Here is a 21,901-nt window from a genome sequence, read left to right as displayed (position 1 = left end):
GGATGGGATTGGGGTCAGGGATGGGATTGGGGCTGAGATTGGGATCAGGGATGGGATCAGGGCCGGGATTGGGGTCAGGGATGGGATTGGGGCTGGGATTGGGGCTGGTTTGGGATCAGGGGTGGGATTTGGGATCAGGGCTGGGATTGGGGCTGGGATTGGGATTGGGGCTGGTTTGGGATCAGGGATTGGGATCAGGGATGGGATTGGGGCTGGGGTTGGGATCAGAGCTGGGATTGGGGCTGGTTTGGGATCAGGGCTGGGATTGGGGTCAGGGATGGGATTGGAGCTGGGATTGGGGCTGGGATTGGGATCAGGGGTGGGATTTGGGATCAGGGCTGGGATTGGGGCAGGTTTGGGGTCAGGGCCAGGATTGGGGTCAGGACAAGGGTCAAGGTCAGGGCCGGGATTGGGGTCAGAGCCAGGACCAAGGTCAGAGCCGGGATCAGGGCTGGGATCAGGGTCAGGACAAGGTTTGGGGTCACGGCCGGGATCGGGGTCAGATCGGGGTCAATCCCAGGTCCCGTTTCCATTGTGGCAGCTCCACCACAAAATGGCCCTGGGACAGAGCAAGGGTCGGGATTTGGGATTGATTTGGGATTGATTTGGGATTTGGGATTTGGGATTTGGGATTTGGGATTTGGGATTTGGGATTTGGGATTTGGGATTTGGGATTTGGGATTTGGGATGGGGCTGGAAGGGGAGCAGGAAAGGCGCAGGGACGGGCGGGGTTGAGTCGCTCTTCTCTGGGTGCCGGGAAAAGGGGAAAAAGAGGGAAAGGGAGGAAGGAAAAGAGGGAAAAAGGGAGGAAAAAAGGGGAAAAAACCCAGAAGATTCCAGGGAATGATTTGGGAGATTTGCGGGAAATTTTGGGGAACATTTGAGGAAACATTTGAGGAAACATTTGAGGAAACATTTGAGGATATTTCTGGGGACATTTGGGGACATTTTGGGGCACTTTTGGGGACTTTTGGTCCCTCCCCACCCATGAGTTTTCCTGGGGAGCTCCTTGGCCACTTTTCCCATTCCAGTCAGGGAATCCCAAAATTTCCCCAGTCCTTTTCCCAGATGAGCCCAAACGCCGTCATTTTGTGCCCCGATCCCACATTTTTTTGGGGGAAAAACCAGGGAAAAAGGGACTAAATCCTGCCTAGAGCACCCCCAAGCATCCCTTCCAAATCCCAATCTCCCAGAACAATCCCGTGAGGAAAAACCCCGGAGACCCCGACTTTATTCCGACCCCCCATCCCACATTCCTGCACCTTTAATCCCAAATCCAATCCCGTTTTTTCCCTTTTCTCTCAAGATCCCAGCTGGATTCCTGGGAATCTCACTGCCCCAGCACGGAAATCAGGGATTGACCGGGAAAAACCACCCCAGGAACAGGAGCACATCCTTATTTTCCCAAAATCCTATTAAATCCCCCAAAACCGGAGGATTTTCCCCCATTCCACACAACTCGGCCACTTTTTCCCTGGCAAAATTCCTGGGAAATAAAATAAGTGGGAATTCGCATCTCCCACGCTCCCCCGATTTCTTTTCCCAAGAACATCCCCAGGGTGACAAAATCCCATGAAATCCCCCAAAGGTGGAGCAGTTCCCCCACTCTCCGTGACCCTTTTTCCTTTTTTTTCCCCCTCAAAAAAATTCCTGGAAAACAAATGAAAAAAGCGGGAATTTGCATTTCCCGGGCTCCCCGATTTCCATACAAGAAGAACAAGAGAGGGAATAAAAAACCAAAAAACCCAAAGGCGACAACAACAACAAAAAAATTCCCATTCCGGGAGTTTTTTACCCTTCTGCCAACAACAACAACAACAAAAAAAATTAAATTAAAAAGAAAAAAATCCCATTAAGGAGCTGTCAGCGCCTCAATTCCCGTTTTTCCTGCAGGGAATCCGCGGCCGCTCCCGGCTCCAAAAGGAGCTGATGGAATTATGGGCTGGTTTTTTTTGTTGTTGTTGTGAGGAGTGAACAGGAACTGAACCTTGAACTTCATTTCCCCTTTGAACTCGTTACCTTGGGAGCCGATTCCCTTTTTCCCTCCTCCCTATTCCCGGCTTTTTTTTTTTTGCAGTTCTCCCCCCTCTCCAAACAAATTTCATCCCAATTACCGTCCCTTCCCCTCGGCTCCGAGATGGATAATCATGGATTTGACCTAATTACCTGGAGCGGGCCATTCTCTCCAAGGTGCAGCGGGATTGGCGTGAACAGGAGCTGACCCCGCCGTTCCCCGGATCCCAATTTTATCCTAATTATCCCAGACGAGCTTTTCCATCTTCCTCCGGCCTCCTGCTCCCTCCTCCCCCTCCCCTTCCCGCTCGCTGGCTTGGAGACGAGCTTGGAAAATCCATCCCGGGGGGAAAAAAATGGGGATTTGGGGTTTGTTTTCCATTTGGGGTTTATTTACCGGTTGGGATTTATTTTCCATTTGGGGTTTATTTTCTGTCCAGGGATTATTTTCCATTTGGGGTTTATTTTCCATTTGGGGTTTATTTTCCATTTGGGGTTTATTTTCTGTCTGGGGTTTATTTTCCATTTGGGGTTTATTTTCTGTCCGGGGTTTATTTTCCATTTGGGGTTTATTTTCCGTTTGGGATTTATTTCCCCCGTTCGGGGGTTTATTCCCGTTGGGAATGAGGAGATTCGGCTCCATAAATGGAATTGTTTCCCGTGGGAGTTTAGGGACACCATCCCCCTTCCCCAAATCCCAGTTTCCTCTATCCCGGGGAAAGGTGGGAATTAAAACCTGTCAGGGAATGAGAATTCCAAGCTGGAAATTTGAGCCATTTTTTTTTTTTTTGGATGGAATTCCTGGTTCTGGGTGGCTCCCAACCCTCTGAATCCAAGGAAAAATCTCCTTTTTTAGGGATCCCCCCCTATCCCAGACCCCTCCAGGGAAGCCTGGGCTGAATTCATGGATTAAAATCTGCCAGGGAATGGGAATTCCCAGTTTTTCCCTGGAATTCCTGAGCGAGGACACGAAGATTTGGGTTCTGGTGGATTTGGGGTCTGGGTGGGTTTAGGGATTTGGGCAGATTTGGGGATTTGGGGGCGGCTGGAATGGGGACAAGGCTGGATTCTCCTCCCTTCCCCTCGGCGTTCCCGGAATTCCGGGATCCACAGGGAAGCGGAACGGCCGCTCCGATCCCAAACCCTCCATGGAAATCCATGGATTCCGGCTTGGGAAAGGGGCTGGGATTTGCTCCTGGAATCTCCAGGAATGGAAGGAAAATCCAGCTTTCTGCTGTCCCCAAACCCTCTCCTCCATCCCCAAATCCCCAAATCCCCCCAATCCTGAGGGATTTTCCTGCTCCATCTCCTCCCAGAGCTCTTGGATTGGGTTTGGATATCCCGGAAAAGGAGGGAAAGGGAATATTCCAACACCCCTCGTGTCCCGATCCTGCTGGATTTTCCATCCAAAATAAAAAAAATCGAGGAATTCTCAGCTGAATTTTCCTTCTGCTCTGAAAAAAACTCAAATCCCAAATGGAAGCGGCTTCAGTCCGTTTATCCCAACTCAAATTCCCCCCCAAAAAATCAAATGGAAGAGGTTTAAATCCATTTATCCCGACTCCAATTCCAAATAAATAAATTCTATGAAATTTTCACCTTGCCCTGTTGGTTTGGGGTTTTTTTTTCCCCCAAGATTTTTCCCAGATTGGGGACGAGGGACAGGGAAATTTTTATTATTTTTTTTTTTCTCCTCAAATCAGACGGAATTTTCCAGGAATTGCCACCAAAGAAACTCCCAAATTTTTCCTGGAGAAGGAACTCAGGGAGGGGCGACAAAAGGAAAATGGAAATGGGACAAACTTTGAGGCCGGGGTGAAAAACCTCAAGAAAAACCTCAAAAAAAACCCAAATCTGACCTTCCAAAATATCAAAATTCAACGGGAAACGAAGCAAAGCCCAGGCCTGGCTGCTCCGGGGAATATCCAGGGATTTTCCTGGGGGAGGATAAAAATTCCCGATGAATTCCCCCCTCGGAGGAGCCGCAAAGTGGCCCCGGACAAAAGCCGAGGGTGATAAATGGGATTTTGTCACCGCTTTGGGGTTAGGCCGGGGTTTAGTCCCGGTTTTATCTAAGCCGGGTAAACAGCCCATTAATCCCGGGAGCCGGGAGAGACTAAATTAGGTGGGAATGCAAATATCGGGAGGAAATAATGGCAGGGGACACCGGGAGGTTAAAAATAAAAAAGGGGGGGGGGGGGGGGGGAAAAATGGGATTTGTTTTATCCGGATCGGGGAAAAAAAAAATGGGATTTGTTTTATCTGTGAGAGGAGCGGGGAAAAAATGGGATTTGTTTTATACGGGAAGGAGGAAAAATGGGATTTGTTTTATCTGGGAAGGGGGGAAATGGGATTTTGTTTTATCTGAGACTGGGGGGGAAAAAATGGGATTTATTTTATTGGGAAGAGAAAGGGGGGAAATGGGAATTCTTTTATCCAGGAAGGAGAAAATAAAAGTCAGGGAGGAAAAAAACCAAATTGGGATTTGGAGTTTTGGGATATCCAAAGGAATCAGGGAGAGGAGGGAGACGGGATTTTTTCCGACCGGGATCGAGGTCGGGAATAACCCCAAACTTCCCAAACCTTTGGGGTTTTTTTGGGAATTCAAGGTGGGAAAAGCAGGGATTCAACTTTTGGGGATGGGAAGCTCAAGCCCACTTGGATTTTAAAGGGTTTTGAAGGATTTTTAAAATATTTTAAAGTGGTTTGAAGGATTTTTAAGGATTTTTGAGAGTTTGGAAGGAGTTTAAACGATTTTAAAGGGTTTTGAAGAGTTTTAGAAGGATTTTTTAAATATTTCCAAACATTTCAAAGGGTTCTGAAGGATTTTGAAGGATTTTAGAGAGGTTTGGAACTATTCTAAAGGATTTTAAAGGGTTTTGAAGGACCTTAAAAGATTTTAAAATATTTTAAAGGGCTCTGAAGAGTTTTGAAGGGTTTTAAAGGGTTCTGAAAGGTTTGAAGAGATTTGAAATATTTCAAAAGGGGTTTGAAGGACCTTGAAGGCTTTGAGAGGGTTTGGAACCATTCTAAAATATTTTAAAGGGATTTTGGAGACTTTTAGAAGGATTCAAAAATATTTCAAAATATTTTAAAGGGATTTGAAGGATTTTAAAGGCTTTTAGGGAGTTTGGAACCATTCTAAAATATTTTAAAGGGATTTTGGACACTTTTAGAAGGATTTAAAAATATTTTTAAATATTTTAAAGGGATTTGAGGGATTTTGAAGGCTTTGAGAGAGTTTGGAACCACTCTAAAGGATTTTAAAGGGGTTTTGAATAGTTTTAGAAAGATTTAAAAATATTTAAAAATATTTTAAAAGGATTTGAAGGATTTTAAAGGGTTTTAGAGAGTTTGGAATAAGTTTAAAGGGATTTGAAGGATTTTAAAGGGGTTTTAGAGAGTTTGAAATAAGTTTAAAGGATTTTGAAGGGTTTTGAAGGGTTTTGAAGGGTTTTGAAGGACGACACCGCCCCCGTGCCTGCTCCAACCCTTCCCTCATCCCATCCTTCCCCCACACCTCATGCATCAGGTGTTTATCGGGAATTCCGGAGCTCTTCCCGGTTTTTTGGAAGGAGTTCAGAGAGCTCCGGGAGCTCCCCTCCCCTAAATTTGGTCCTCCCTGGGTTCCGGTGCCTCCCGTGCCCTCCAAGGCCTCTCCCGGCCTTGAAATCCGGGCTGGAAAAATCCCAAACCCCATCAGTTTCCAGTTAAAATAAACTTCCCGTTTCTCCCCCAAATTCCTGGGGTTTTATGGCTTTGATCCTCTGCGGAGCATCTCCCTTCGATGGATTAATTAAGTCATTAATTAATGATTGGCCAGGAGGTGTTTGGGGGATTTGGGATGATCCAGGGATTTGTCTCTGGTGGGAGATATCCCTGTCCACGGCACGGGCTTGGAATTGGGGGATTTTTAGGGGTTTTTCTCAACCCAAACCATTCCAAGATTCCCGAGTCGAACCACCCAGACCCCACAGCCTCATCCCATGGATAAACTGGATAAAATTCCTTAAATCCAGGTCAATTCTTCCCTCCCGCACCTCTTGGATCTGCTGGAAGCTCTTTGGGATTATCCAGGCCAGGAAAACGAGGAAAAATCCCCAAAAAACTGCCCAAACCCAGCGGTTTCCTGGGCTGGGAAGGTGCCAGAGTGAGGGGAAAACCCGAGCTCAAATCAGTCCTGATCCCAAATCAATCCTGATCCCAAATCAATCCCAACCCCAAATCAATCCCAACCCCAAATCAATCCCAACCCCAAATCAGTCCCAACCCCAAATCAATCCCAATGGATGGGATGTGCCTGTGGGGTGGGATTGGTTTATTTGGGATGAGTTTGTGGGATTTGTTTGAGATGAGTTTGGGTGTTGTGTGTGGGGGAGGATTTGGGGTTTTGGGGAGGATTTGGGGTTTGGGGGAGGATTTGGGGGCAGCCTTTGGGTGCTTGGATGGGGTTTGGGGATAAAAGGAGAGGAAGAAGCGGCACCTGCGTGTGTTCCTGCCCAGGCGCGATCCCAGGGCGTGTTCCCATTCCCATTCCCATTCCCAGTCCCGTTCCCGTTCCCATTCCCATTCCCGTTCCCATTCCCATTCCCATTCCCATTCCCATTCCCATTCCCATTCCCATTCCCGTTCCCACATTCCCATTCCCATTCCCATTCCCGTTCCTGTTCCCGTTCCCATTCCCATTCCCACATTCCCATTCCTGTTCCCATTCCCATTCCCATTCCCATTCCCATTCCCATTCCCATTCCCATTCCCATTCCCATTCCCACATTCCCATTCCCATTCCCGTTCCCATTCCCATTCCCGGCCGGCCCCACACGGGGGCGCTGCAGAATTCCGGAGCCGCCGCCGAGCTCGGAGCGACCGCGGGACCCCCCCAAAATTCTCCCAAAAAAGACCCCAAAACCAACAAAATCCCCCCAAATAGACCCCAAAACCACTAAAACAACCCAAACGGACCCTACGACCACCAAAATCAGCCGGAGTAGACCCCAAGTACACCAAAATCACCCCAAATAACCCCAAATAAGCTCCCAAAAGCTCAGATACACCAAAGAGACACTGATTAATTTAAAAACCCCAAATCCACCCAAAGGGGTCCCAAGACCCACCGGGAGACAGCCCTGAAAAACCCTAAAAAAATGCAAATAACCCCCAAAAATGCAAATAACCCCCCCAAAATGCAAATAACCCCAAACAGCCCCGGCAGACGCGGAGAGACCCCCATGGACACCCCCAAAACTCCACGGACAGTCCCAGAAATCCATGGAAACCCCCCAAAATTCCCCAATATCCATTCACAGCCCCAAAATTCCACCAATGAATAGAGACACACCCCAATATCCCAGCGGGAACAGAGGAATATCCAGAGGGATGGAGCAGAATCCCAAGAGATAAAGGAATATCCCAAGGGATAAATTTATATCCCAAACGATAAATCGATATCCCAAGGGATAAATCGATATCCCAAGGGATAAATTGATATCCCAAGGGATAAATCTATATCCCAAGCGATGGAGCCGTATCCCAAGGGTTGCAGCAATTCCTGGAGCTGCTGAATCCATAAACACCCAATTTCTAAAATCCTGGAATGGTCGGGATTGGGAAGGAACCGTAAATCCCACCCCATTCCCAAGGGCAGCCGCACTTCCCGTTATCCCAATATCCCGTTATCCGGCCTTGGGCACTCCCAGGGATCTGGGACAGCCGCAGCTTCCCTGGGAATTCCATCCCAAATTCCCACCAAAATCCTCCCTTTCCTGCTCCAAACCTTTCCCTCCTTCCATAAAAATTAACGACCATAGCCCAAAATTAAGGAATTTCCCGGTTTCTAAGCCAAAAGCGGTTTGGGGAAGTTTCCCGGAGCGCGGGACACTCGGGAAGTGTCTCCCAAGGAATCCTGAGCATTCCAAGGTCCCTCTGGGCTTCCCAGCACTTCCCAGGCTCCGGCTCTGCACAAACATTTGCTCCGGAATTTCTCCGTAGGGAAAATCCTCCGGAGCTCACGGCTCATTGAGTAAAGTCATTCCCAACCCTCTCCGTCCCTCCGGGGATAACCAGGAATGTTCCCGGATTCCCTGGAGGAATCAGAGCGAGGAAAAACCTGTCCCAGTGGATTTTCCCGAATCCAAACTCCTCCGCCTCCAAACTTCCCGGGTTTTATTTCGGTGATCATCGTCCCAAATCCAACCTGCTCCCATTAAAACCTGGATTGAATCAAGTGGGGAATTCAGGAAGGTGGGAAAAGCTCCGGAATTCTCAGTGTTGGAGTGTGGAAAAAAGCCACGGGAATGGGAAGGATTTTCCCAAATCCTCGTCCCGAAGAAATCCCGGATTTTGGGCTGGGAATTCCTGTCCCACGAGAGCGGGAAGAGGAGGTTGGGATGGAAAAAGGGAATGAAGGAAAAAAGGGAGGGAAGTGGTTGGGAAGGAGAAAAGGAGGGGAAAAGTCCTTGGAAAATGGGAATTTGAGGATTTGAGAGCAGGATTTGGACGGGAGGAAAATCCCAAAAATCAGAACCAGCTCGACTCCGTGGATCCAATTCCAACTCAAATCCGTCATTCCCGAAGCATTCCTCATCCCAGCATCGGCGCTTCCCAAAAAAATCCTCGTCCCCCAGAAATTCCTCAGGAAACGCCCTCGGATTCCTCCCGTCTGGAGCAGGAGAAACCTCGAATTTCCGAGCACCAGAATATCCCAAAAAATCCTCTCCAGAGGAAATCCCAGCAAAGAAACCCGAATTCCAAAAGGTTGGAAGACAAACCCTCCTGAAAGTGGGAATTTGAGCTCCCTGGAAGGAAAATTCCCGCAAATCACCCGGGAATTTTGGGAAATGTTGGCTGAAATCCGGAGTTTTTCCATCAGAATCAATCCCAAAGAAACCAGCACCAAGATAAGAAAGAAATACGTGGAATTTCAGGGATGTTATCCAGGATTTTCACCTTTAGTGGGAATGGACAAAGCGCTAAAATTCCCAAAAATCCCCTCCTGAATTATGGCATGGATGGAAAACCAAAGGATTCCAGGTTTATTTACAAAATTCCAAGAAACATCAGTAACATTTCAGAATTCCAAGAAACTTTTCCCAAAAATTTCCAAATTTCCAGAAATATCAGAGACTCACCCTCATCCTGGAATTCTGCTGGGAACGGGACCTCGGAAATCCGGGAAGGGCCAAAATTCCAGCTGGGATTTTCATCGGAGCCATCCCATCTGTCGTGCTCATCCTCTCCTGGATGGGAAGGACAAGGAGGGGCTGATTTTTTGGGAATTTTTTACAAATTTTGGAATTCCTAACCCCAAACATCCTGTTTCCTTCTGGTTCTATCCAAAATCTAGACTCGTTTTTTGTGGGATTTGAGGAGTTTTAGGGCAAACCCATCCCTCGGGGCCAAGGCAGGGAATTCCTGCTGCAAAAACACCAGGAAAAACCTGGGAATGCCAGTCCTGAGGGCCAAAATTCCAGAGGCAAATCCAAATCCTTGTCCCTGCCCTCAGGCCACGACCTTGCCAGAAATCCGTGTGTAAAATAAAGAATTACACTAAAATGGAAAATTTTCCAGGATTTTAGGGAAGAAAAGCTTGGAAATCCTTCAGGAGAGAGGGAAAAGGGATTAAAATATGGATTCCCTGCAGAAATTTCCAGGGATAAGGACAAAAACAGGGATTCTCTGCAGAAATTTACTGGGATAGGGATAAAAACAGGGATTCTGAGCAGAAATTTACTGGGATAGGGATAAAAACAGGGATTCCCTACAAACCAGTGGCCAAGGGCAGGGTGTGGAAAGGAGCTTTCCGCTCCTCAAATGAACCTTATGTTGAATTTTCCAGGGAATTTTCCTCCTGCTGATGGATTCTCTGGAGTGGCCACTCCGTGCCAGGTGTTGGGGTGGATTTTTATCGGGAATGCGGTGGCGCTAAAAGGTTTGGGATTCAATATTTGCTCAGGACAAAGCGGCGGGGCCGGGCCCGATAAGGGAGCGGAGGCAGCTGCTCCTCACTCAGCGCCCTCCAAACAGCTCCAAAACTGGAATTCCCAGCTGCTCCTTCATCATTTTCCAGCCCCAATTCCCACTTTTCTCCTGGTAAACACCGGGAGAGAGGCCGGAAAACACTGGAAAAGTCCAGCTTTTAATCCAGGCCTCAGGGAAAGGCTTCGGGCCTAGCGGGGAAGGCCCAAATTTCCCTTCATCCCAGAAAAAGGAATTTCCAGCTGTTCCTTCATAATTTTCCTGCCCCAATTCCCACTTTTCTCCTGGTAAACACCGGGCGAGAGGCCGGAAAACACTGGGGAAGTCCAGCTTTTAATCCAGGCCTCAGGGAAAGGCCTCGGGCCTAGCGGGGAAGGCCCAAATTTTCCCTTCATCCCCCAAAATTTGGATTTTCCCACATTCAGCATTTCCCACATCCCAGGACACATTTTCCCAGGAAATTTCCAGTTCCTCATTCAAAGGAACTGTCTGGAATCAAATGAGGAATAAATTCCCAAGGATTTTCCTCTCCAGGATCAGCTCCAGGCCCAAATCCCAAATGCTGCTGAGGTCCCAAGCAAAAAATTTGGGTTAAAAATGAGAAATTTGGGGGTAAAAGTGAAAAGTTCTAGATTAAAAGTGAAAAATTTGGGATTGAAGTAAAGAATCCAGGGTTAAAAATAAAAAATTTGGGGTTAAAAGGAGAAAATTTGGGGTTCGCAGAAATTCATGGAATTCCCGGTGCTGGGAGCATCTCCATGCCCCCATCCCGGCTCTGGGAATGGCAAAATCCTTTCTACAATTCCTTAAAAACAACATTTCCTTGGAATTTTGCCTTTTTTCCGGCCCCACACGGAGGTAACAGGTGGCTGCCTCTAACGAGCTCCAGGTGTGGGATTATTGGGATAACGAGCGGCCCGATCCCGCTTTTCCAGAGGCTGCGCCGGGCTGAGCGGCTCCGGTACCTCGGAATGCTTTGGAACAGGAACAAATTTTCCCAATTTTCCCAATTTTCCCATTTCCAAACAGGAAAATTCCCGCTGGGATCAGGCGGAGGGAGAAGCCGCTCCGCTCATCAGCCGCGGATCCGGTGGGAAAATTCCCAAATCCTGAATATCCGAGCATATTATCGCCATAAATTGAGGGGGGTTTTTGCCAGGAAAGTGGGAATTCCCAAAAATCCCATAATCCACCCAAATAAAGCTGGGCTGGAAAATGATCCACCATCAATCGTTCCCATTTTTAGGGATCGTTCCAGGCGCAGCTGCGCCGCACAAATCCATGGAAACGGAGCTGCTTCGTTTTCCTTTCGCACTGGGAATATTCCGGAATGTTCCTTCAGAACCGAAACTCCACAGCCCTTGCTCCCTAAAAACCCAATCCCATGGTTTTTCCATTTGGATTCACATCCCAAGGATTTCTCCTGCTTTTAATCCACTAATTAGCTTTAGAGGAGGAAAATATGTGGATTTAGAGAAGGGAAATATCCGGATTTGGAGGAGGAAAAGCTCCAGATTTGGAGGAGGAAGAGCTCTGGATTTGGAGGAGGAAAAGAAGCAGCAGAGGAAAAATTCCCCCTCTTTTCCAACTCAAACCTCTCCTTAAATCCTCAAAAATCCCCAAAACTAAAATCACTTTTTAACGGGAATTTTTCTTTCTTTCAGCTGCGGCCACTTCCCACGGAGGGAAAGAAAAAGGGAATGAATGAATCCCAGCAAAGCCAGGAAAAAACCCACAATTCCCACGGATGCCAGGAAAAAACTTTAATTTCCCACAGATTTTTATGGGAATTGCAATTAAATTTCCTTGGCTTTCTCACGTACCCAGAGCTTCATTAAACAGCTCTTAAATCCCGGGAAAAATCAATACCAGGCGAGCTCCGGGTGGGAATTTACAAGGAGCGGAAGTGAAATCCCAAATTCCCGTTCAAATCCCGGCAAAAAAACCCTAAAATTCCTCCTCAAATCCCAGCTGGTTCTTTTAATATCCCTGGATTTTCAGATTCCTTTCCCAGAGCTGTGAAAGGATTGTAGGAACGGTGGTTTAATATCCCGAGAAGTGGCTGGAATCTTGGGAAAATCCCATGGAAACGTCACCACAGCTGCCCAAAAAAGTGGGAATGGACGAGATTGGAGCTCTGGGATTTGGGGTGAAGCTCTGGAAGTGCTGCTTTTACAAATTTGGGATGGCTTGGGCTGGGAAATCCAGGACATTCCCGTTTTTCCAGAGCCTTCAAAGCTCCAGAGTTTGGATTTTCTCTGGGATGAACCTGGGAAGAGCCGAGGGTTTGGTGGGTGTGACTTCCTTGGAATTCCAGGGCCTGGATAATTCCATATTTCCCTAAAATCCCAAGTTTTCTATAGATTGATTTCCTTGGAGTGCCAAGGCCTTAAAAATTCCCCTTAAAATCCTGATTTTCTATCCCATCCATCCCTCCCATTCCCAGCTTATCCCAACACAATTATCCCCCCCAAAAAATCCCACCTGGAGACTCCAAACCGCTCCAGCACCATTTTTCGGGATGCCATCCCACCCAAAAACCCCAGAAATTCCTCCCCACATCCATAAGGAGCCAAATTCCCTTCACTTCCCAAATTTCCACCCCGAGCTGTACACGGAATCCGCCCCAAGTCTCGTTTTCCCCCTCATTCCCGGGGTTTTTTTTTTGTTAATTACTCGTAATAAAGCAAATTAACGGCGCGCTAAAAACGCCGGGAAAAGGGAAAAATCTTTGGGATCGGGGTTTGGATGGAGCTGCTGGAGCTTGCAGTGATTCCCAGCGCCCAGCAGGTCGGGCTGCAAGGCAGCGGAGCCGGGAATGCGCCGCTGGAATTTCCCTGCCGTCCCCTCCCCCAGGCATGGAAAAAACACGGAATTTCTTGGGAATATCTAAACCCAGCAAGGAATCCCGGGAAAGGATGAAAAGGGGGATTTGGGGCTGGTGGAGAGGGGGGATTATTTAAAATATTAAAATTAATAAATTAATTGATATTATATTATTTCTTAATTAATTATTGATTGATTAAAATTAATATTTTAATATATTAAAATTCCCAAGAGGAGAAATCCCAAACCCGGCTCAGAGCCCACAAACGACATTCCGGGAGATTCCAGCTTGGAATTCCCTGCTTGGAATTCCCTGCTTGGAATTCTCAAGTTGGAATTGGAGTTCTCAGCTTGGAGTTCTCCACTAGGAATTCTCAAGTTGGAGTTCTCCGCTCAGAGCTGACAGCTCTGGAATTCTCTGCTTGGAATTCTTAATCCGAAGTTCTCAGCTTGGAATTCTCCACCCGGAGTTCTCAGCTTGGAGTTCTCAAGTTGGAGTTCCCAAGCTGGAATCAGAATTCCCAGTCTGGAATTCTCCACCTGGAATTCTCCACTTGGAATTCTCCACCCGGAATTCTCCGCTCGAAGCAGAGCCTCGGGCAGGGCTGCTCCGAGCTCGTTCTCCTGCATCCCAGGAACTCAGGGGTTCCCAAAATGCCCCAAATCCATGAAAACCAGCGGCTCCCTCCTTCCCTCTGGATCTTCCAGTCCTCTTGGATCACCCCTGGATTCTTTTTCCTCCCTTTTCCTGCCCTTTCCTCATCTCCCCCGGGATTTTCTCCCTCTCCTGGCAGTCCTTGGCTCTTTTCCATCCTAAATTTTCCCTCTGGAGAATTATTTAATAATTCTGAAGAATTCCAGGCAAAACTGGGCAATAATTAATTAATGATTCTGCAGAATGGGAAGTAATTAATAAATAATTCTATAAAACTCCAAGTGAAGCTGGGCAATAATTAATTAATAATTCTATAGAGCGGGTAATAATTTATTAATTAATCTGCCAAATTCCGTGCAAAACTGGGCAATAATTAATTAATAATTCTGCATAATTTGAGGCAAAACTGGGCAATAATTAATGAATAATCCTGTAGAATTCCAGGCAAAACTGGGCAAGAATTAATGAATTATCCTGCAGAATTCCAGGCAAAACTGGGCAAGAATTCATTAATTACAATTAATAATATAATTCATTCATTCATTAATAATCCTGCAGAATGGGCAGTGATTAAGAAATAATTCCATACTGAAGAAACGATTCCCAAAAATCCCAAAAGTTGTTTTGTTTTCTCTCCGTCCCCGTGGAGTTTTGACGTTTGGAAACGCGGGGAATTCCTCGCGCGGCACCGGGCCGGAGATTTCACCGACAGCTCCCAAATCTCGTCAATCCCAACTTTTTTTTCTTCCCCTTTTTCCTGCTTTTTCCAGACACTTCATAAATCCTGGCCGGGTTTTGCGTTCCTGAACCCTGCTCCGCAAAAGCGGCGCGAGCCAAAAAGGGCTTTGGATAAATAAAACTTCCTAAAATCAGCCGGCACTCCATTCGTTCCGGACACCCCGGCGTGGCTTCAAAGGGAATTTTTGTGACAAAAAAAGGGATTTGGGGTTTTTTTTTTGGGCTGTTTTAATGATTTGCTGCTTGTTCTTGTCATAACTACACGGAGCAAAAATGCGGGAGCGGGGAGAGCCTCGGGAAACGCCGGGTTCCGGCTCCTGTCCAGCTCCAGCTCCATGGATTTGGGGTTTTACAGGGAAAAAAGGTGTTGTTTTTTTTTTTAAGGATTTTTGGGATGGTTTTGGGAGCTGCTGGTGCCTCTGCCATGATTCCAACGGGATTCTGGGAAGGATTTGGGAGTTTTATTCCAAGGCAGAGTGAAAAAAAGGAGAAACAGATAAAAGGGAGATGAAACGATCCCAAAAAAGAGATCCCAAAAAATGAGACCAAAAAATGGATACAAAAATCACCAAAATGGGGTGAGGCCTACTGGGGCCTACTGGGGCCTACTGGGGCCTACTGAAGCCTACTGAGGCCTACTGAGGCCTACTGAGGCCTACTCCGACTTTCCTCCTCGTTAATGGATCCTTTTAATTACCAGAGTCCCCCATTTGTAAATCCTAATCCATTCCCCCATTCTCCACATTTACATTGATTGGGACATGGAAAAAATCCTGGAGAGAAATCTGGGAAAAGGGAACGAACCCAAAAACGCGGAATTCTGCCTGATCGGGATTTGGCACCTGCGCGGCTTTCAGGGCCGGAGATGCCTGGGACCGACTGAAACATCTCAAACAAATTCCCATTCCAGCAGTGCCTCTTTCCCTCAAAATTCCCATTCCAGAAGTGCCTTTTTCCCTCAAAATTCCTGTTCCAGCAGTGCCTCCTTCCCTCAAAATTCCCATTCCAGAAGTGCCTTTTTCCATAACAAATTCCCATTCCAGCAGTGCCTGTTTTCCTCAGAATTCCCATTCCAGCAGTGCCTGTTTTCCTCAGAATTCCCATTCAATGATCCCTCTTCCCTCACAAATTCCCATCCCTCTCTCCCAGTTGCTCTCCCAAATTCCCACTCCAGCAATTCCAGAATTCCAGCCCTGACCCCCAGCTCCCGTTTATCCCCATGGAGACCTTTTCCCTCTTCATCCCTCCCTTTCCCACAGCTCTGGCTCCCTGTTCCCTTCCCAAATTCCCGGTCCTTTCCCGCTTTCTCCTCCCTTGCAGTACCCCCGAACGCCTCTTGCTGCTCCCTCAGACCGTTCCTTCCTTCCCTTCCTCCCAAATCCCAGCTGCTCTCCAACATTTTCCTTGGAAAACAGCACCAGGAGCTCAGGGGAAGGGCTGCAAATCCTGATTTTCCTTCCCAAATTCCCTCTCTTTCCGAGGAGATCGTTCGGAATTAAATGCACGGGATTGAAACGCTTCACCCTGGCGATTCCAAACGGGAATTCAACTCCGGCTGGGGCTCTGTTCCTATGGAATACGGGAAAAAGAAATTGGAGCTCCAGCGTTTGGTGCCAGGGATTTGGGAACAGAAATTCCTGCTCCGGATCCTTAAATCCTGCTCAGTCACATCTGCACTCAAATCCTAAATTTTCCTCAAAAATGGGGGAAAAAATCCCATCCTGAATTTAGGGAACAAATCAGGAATATCCAAGAATTCCTTCCTCCAAAACAACCAAAAACCAGGAGTGGAAAAAATCCCCTCCGGAAACAGAGAAAGTCCCAAACTCCTGATTTGGATGAATTTTTTTGGATCCTGGGATTGATTCGGTTCATCCCAGCCAATCCTGGGAAGCCCTGGTTTGGGATATCTGGAATTCCTGGGATTTTGCTCTCCAGAGGCATTCCCAAAGTTCTGCCTTTACCGGATCTGGCTCAAGCTGGGCTTAAATCCTTTAGAAAATATTCCCTAAATATTCCAAGGAAAATCCTCTTCCTTAAATCTACCCTCCTTTATCCTGGGATTTCCCAGCCCTCTTATCTTTATATTTAATTTTATCCCTAAAAAATCAATCCCAGCTCCACAATTCCCTGGCTCTTTTCCACCCAGGCCTCCCAAATTCCCATTCCCGGCTCTCCTTTCTCCACACGGATCAAGCTGAGCCTCCTCCTACATCAAATCCGCCTTTTCTCCCCCGGATTTTCCCGTTTCCTTGGAATGTTTTATCCCAACAATATTCATTCCCGAGGGACACATTGAGAGAAGAGCTGGGAATTCCCAGCCGGGAACTTGAAGGCAGAAATTCCCAGCGGGAATTCGAAGCGAGCCGGGCGCTCCTTTCCAACCCCCTGCCCAGTTCCACATCCCGATTTTCCTACTTTTCCTTCAGCTTCCGACCCCACAAAAAGAAAACTCCGAGGAACAAAAGCCTCCCTCCTCCTCCACCCTTGAAATTCCATGAACTTTTCCCGATTTAAAAACCTCATTTGGAGCCTTTTATGCGCTCGGATCTTCCCTCCTTCCCATTTTATTTCTCATTTTCCGCCCAGCTGTCCCTTGGACTTTTCCAAAGGGTGCCAGATGCTGGATTCAGCAGGAAAACAATGCTTGGGAAGCAATTAAAGCTCCGAGGCTCGGATTCAAATGGGATAACGCCGCTCCCGGTGGGAATTGCGGGGCCGCTGCGCTCCCGGCTTTTCCAGGATGGGCTGGAAGCCGGCCCTGAGCGAGGAGGGAAAACACGGGGATTTGTTCCCGGGGAAAAGGAAGGATCGGAAGAGTTGGAATTCCAGGAAGGGATTTATTCCCACAGTAAAGGATCGGAGGGGTTGGAATGTTGGGAATGGGTTGAATTCCTGGAGGAATTAAAGGTTTGCAGGAGTTGGAACGGCGGGAAAGGATTTTATTCCCGGAATTACGGATTGGAGGGATTGGAATGGTGGGAAGGGATTTTATTCCCGTTGCTCCCAGCTCGGTGGAGCTCCTGGAGTTCCTCCACAAATATTTAACAAGGAATGGTCATTCCCGGAAAATTCCCATCCTGATCCTGGAATCTGCTCTGGAAAACCGAGGGACACCCCGGAATCTTCACTTCCAATAAATTCTCCATGGGAATTCTTTTCCAAGCTTCCCAAACTTCTCCAGATTTCTGGAGTTGCTGGAAAACTTCCCAGAGCCACGGGAATTGTGGGATTTGCTCTCTGGGATGAGATTCCCGCTGCGGAATTTTCCCACCCCAGGAACTGCCCCACACATCCATAAAAACCCTTTCTCCTGGGAATTTGGCACCGGGACCTCTTCCCAATCCAACCCTTCCCAGCCTTTTCCCAGCTGGACTCACCTCGGGATGGGAATTCCAGGTGGTACCTGAAAAAGCAAAGGGAAAATGAGCCCTAAAATCCCGGATTTTCCTCCAGGATTATTCCAGCCTGAGGAATTAGGGATGGACGGGAAAATCCAGGAACCCAGGGAATGGGAAACGCAAGGAATTCCAAGAGGAATTGGGATGTGCCAGCCCTGGAGAGGGCTTGGAACAAGCTGGGATAGCGGGAAGGGAATGGATGGGATTTAAGGCCCTTCCCAACCGCAGTTCCACGGATTTCCAGCCATTGGAACAGATCCTTCCCCAAACACAAAAATTCCTGCCGAATTTTTTCCCTCAAATCCTTTAAAAGCCACTTCCAAACCCAAAATATTCCAGGAATTTTTGGTGAGCTCATTCCCAGAAAGTGGAGGGTGAGCCACGCTCTGCCCATTCCCAAAAAAACAAAAGGATTGAATAGAAAAGATCCAGGATTCTTTTCTTTCTCCCACTTCGGGCAAATCTTGGGAATTGTTTGAATCCAGGAACGGGGCTGGGAAATTTGGGAATCCCACCAAGGATTGGGAATGAGCACGAAGTGCCCCTTCCAGGATGAGCTCCGGTGGCAGGAATCCAAGGTGGGAAAATCCAATCAATTGGGATCCTCATTAAAAGCTTTCATGGAGAAAATGATTTCTCGGGAACATCCGAGCTCCCGGCACGGATCCATCGGGAAACAGCCCCGGAATTCCGATGAGGGGCCTGGCATTTATTGGACTCGCTTGTTTTGGATTTTAAAAAAAAAAACAGGAAAAATCCAAAATGTGCACAGGGAGAAAATTTCCCGGGATATTGGGTTGGGAAGAGCCTTTTGGAGGAAAAGTTGGGAATTTCTCGGGGTGTTTTTGGGAGCGGTTCCCAAATTCCACATGGAATATTTTCTCCATCCCGTGGCTGCTCCGTTTTATCCCTAAATCCCAAAATCCCAGCCCCACACGAGGGCATCTGGAAAAGCAGCTCCAGCTTTTTTTTCCCCAATTTTTTTATCCTTCAATCCCAACATTTCCATGGAAAACTCAAATTATTCACCACTTAAGCCCAAAAAAAAAATCAGCTCTAAGAGATCCCTGCATTCCCTCAATCCCAAAAAATCCAGCATTCCCAAAATCCGGGATATTCGTGCCTCGTGGGGAAAGAAGACCAGCAAAAAAATCCCTTTTTTTTTTTTTTTTCCTGGAATTTTTGCCTCGGGAGCTTTTCCTGGCCATGTTTTAGTGCCAACATTTCCTGAATGATTTTCTGTCACTCGCAATTCCCGCTCCACGAAAGCACCGGGGCTTTGTTCCCGACCTCTGTCATTTTTAATCCCAGGAAATGGCCTAAAAAAAAATGGGAAAATTGAGTTCCGTTCCCTCCCGGAGCAGCTCCGGGAAGGCGGAGGGAAAACACCAAAAAAAAAAAAAGAAAAAGGAAATAAAAGCTTGGATTTTTCCTGCTTTTTTAAATTTTTTTAGGATTAAAAAAACAGCAAAAAATTCAGGTTTTGGCTCAAGGATTCCGTGCTTGGGTTGGTTTTACTCAGGGAAGGAAAATTTGGGATTAAATGGAATTGGGAATGGGGGGAGAAGGAGATTTTAGGGAATGTGGAAAAGCCGTGAGCTCGTTTCTGCCTCTGCCAAGGGAAATCTTGGATAAATCCCATCAATGCCGGATCTTGGATTTCCAGGAAGTTCCCCCATGGAATTTCGCTCTTTTCCCAATATTTTCTTTAATCTTGGAGTTTCCCCCACCCCTTCCTGCAGAAAACCTCATCCCAAACATCATTTTCCCAATTTTCCAGGATATTTTTGGGCCTCCAACACCCAAAAAATGCAAAAATTTGGGCAAATTTGGGTTTAACGGGATTTGAGCAGCTGGAAAATCCCAAAATCCAAACCCTCTGAGCCGGATCCATAAAATCCAGGCAGCTTCCAATCAAATTCCATGTTTTTCCTCATTAATTAAGAGCTGATAACCCCGAGGGATGGGGTGGGATGGGATCTTTGGAGCCGGGATTTGAATGTCTGGGAAAACAAATATTTTAAAAAATCGATGCTGGATGAGATTTCCAATAACGTGGAAAAAAAATGGGAGCCAGGAAAATGGGATTGGGAATTTCCCATTAGGGAAGAAAGGGATTTAAATTCATTTTTCAGCTCAGTTGAGGCTCTCAGGTTTCAGGTTAACGATGGATCCGGGAGGAAATGGATGGGAAAAGTGGGATAATTCCATCAGCCGGGCTGGGAAAGGCTGGAAAATTCCGGAAAGGAACGACCCAGAAGGCTCCAAAGGGAATTAGGGGTGGGAATGAGCTCAGGGATAAAAGGAGGTGAAAATGGGATTAATTTAATTTGGATTAAGATGGGAAATTCCTTCCTTAAAAGAAAAAGCCAGGGGGGGAAAATTCCACACCGGGAATAAATCGGGAATACCCGAGAATTCCTTCCCTCCCAAAAAAAGTAAAAAGAGGCAAAAAATCCCATTCTGAAATTGGAGAATAAATTAGGAATTTTCCCAGAATTCCTTCCTTAAGGAAAAGCAGGGAATCGCCGTCCTGAAATTAGGGAAAAAATCAGGAATATCCAAGAATTCCTTCCTTAAGAAGAAGGGGGTGAAATTCCCATCCTAAAATTATGGAATAAATCAGGAATATCCCAGAATTCCTTCCTCAAAAAAAAGGGAGGGGAGAGAGGAAATCCCATTTTGGGATTGAAGAATAAATGAGGAATATCCCAGAATTCCTTCCTTAAAAAAAGGAGGGAAAAATCCCCACCATGAAACAACGAAAATCCAAACAAAACTGTGACAATTTCCCAGAATTCTCCCGTTATCCCGAGCCTGGAATATCCATAAAATTCCAAACCGTGGGGGGATTGCAGCAGAACGAGGAATGCTCAGGATCTGAGGGAATTCCGGAGGATTTGGGTTAGGAAATTCGGGAGAACCGGACCTGGTTTTGAGGCGATGGAAGGCGCCGAGGATCGCATCCCGCTGCCGCCGGGCCCCGGCGCTGAGCGGCTCCTCCCGCAAAACCCACGCCAGGAAATCCTCGGCCTCTGGAAAACAGGGAACGGCCGGGAAATCAGGGAAATCGGGAAGTTCTCCTTGGAGAGGAAAAGTGGGAATGGGAAGGGGTGAGGAAACGGCCTCCACAGCCCCTGGAGAGCCGTGGGGTCGGAGAAGTTTGATCCCAAATCCCGCTCCGTGATTTTTGCCGGATCCTACAGGGACAGCGACGAGGTCACCCCAAAACCTCATAAAATATAAAATTAGTAATAAATTAACGACTTTAATTCCTCCATTCCCGGCCCGGAGCCTCCTCAGCTCCTGGAAATCTCCTCAGGGCCTGGAAATTTCCTTGGAATTGTCAAGAGCCGGCCAAGTTTGATCCCAAATCCCTCTCCGTGATTTTTCCCGGCTCCTCAGGAACAACAATGAGATAACCCCAAAACTTCAAAAAACACAAAATAAATAATAAAGAGAATTAATTAAAACTCTTCTATTCCCATCCTGGAGCCTCCATAATTCCTGGAAATCTCCTTGGGATTGTCAAGAGCCGGCCAAGTTTGATCCCAAATCCCTCTCCGTGATTTTTGCCGGATCCTTCAGGCCACACCAGGGTCACCCCAAAACCTCATTAAATACAAAATAAATAATAAAGAGAATTAATTAAAACTCCTCCATTCCCATCAGCAGGGAAAACACGGAATTGGAGCAGGAGCTGGGGTGGGTTGGGAGAGGATGGGAGCGGAAGATCTCCGGTGTTTCGGAGGGGAGGGATGAGCTCGGCAGGAAATGAGAGAGGAAACGCCCAAAACCCCAAAAGGTGTCGCGGCCGCTTCCTCGGAACCTTCCGGATGTGGGGGCTCCGTAGGATGGAATGGAATGGAATGGAATGGAATGGAATGGAATGGAATGGAATGGAATGGAATCCCTGCTGGGCTTGGGCTCGTGGGAAACGCAGGGAATTCCAAGAGGAATTGGGATGTGCCAGCCCTGGAGAGGGCTTGGAATGAGCTGGGATAGCGGGAAGGGAATGGATGGGATTTGGAGCCCTTCCAAGAACCCCCCAAATTCTCCTTGGGGTCAGGGAGCTCCCACCGGCCCCAAATCCTCTTTGGGATTGGGGTCAGGGAGGTCCCACATCCCTAAAATTTTGGGGGACAGAGTCAGGGAGGTCCCACAGCCCCCAGATTTTGGGGTTCAGGGAGGTCCCACAGCCCCCAGATTTTGGGGGTCAGGGAGGTCCCACAGCCCCCAGATTTTGGGGGTCAGGGAGGTCCCACAGCCCCCAGATTTTGGGGGTCAGGGAGGT

The 21,901-nt window shown here is 47.4% G+C and overlaps 1 protein-coding gene across 1 annotated transcript in view; it reads right to left on the bottom strand.

The window, feature by feature from the left end:
- Positions 1–21,901, bottom strand: part of SKAP1 (src kinase associated phosphoprotein 1) — a gene marked incomplete at its 3' end in the record, with an annotated part of 65,600 nt that overhangs the window by 43,375 nt on the left and 324 nt on the right. The window contains exons 2-4 of the mRNA XM_015616025.3: positions 20,537–20,642; positions 17,587–17,612; positions 9,141–9,248 (exon numbers count right to left, since the gene is read on the bottom strand). Of these exons, the coding sequence (XP_015471511.2) occupies positions 9,141–9,248; positions 17,587–17,612; positions 20,537–20,642 (240 nt within the window). The remainder of the gene's footprint in view (positions 1–9,140; positions 9,249–17,586; positions 17,613–20,536; positions 20,643–21,901) is intronic.

Source organism: Parus major, unplaced genomic scaffold, assembly GCF_001522545.3.
Source record: "Parus major isolate Abel unplaced genomic scaffold, Parus_major1.1 Scaffold329, whole genome shotgun sequence".
In the NCBI taxonomy this organism is placed as follows: Eukaryota; Metazoa; Chordata; class Aves; order Passeriformes; family Paridae; genus Parus; species Parus major.
Note: the sequence above shows the minus strand (reverse complement) of the source record. Positions and strands in the feature narration are given on the sequence as shown.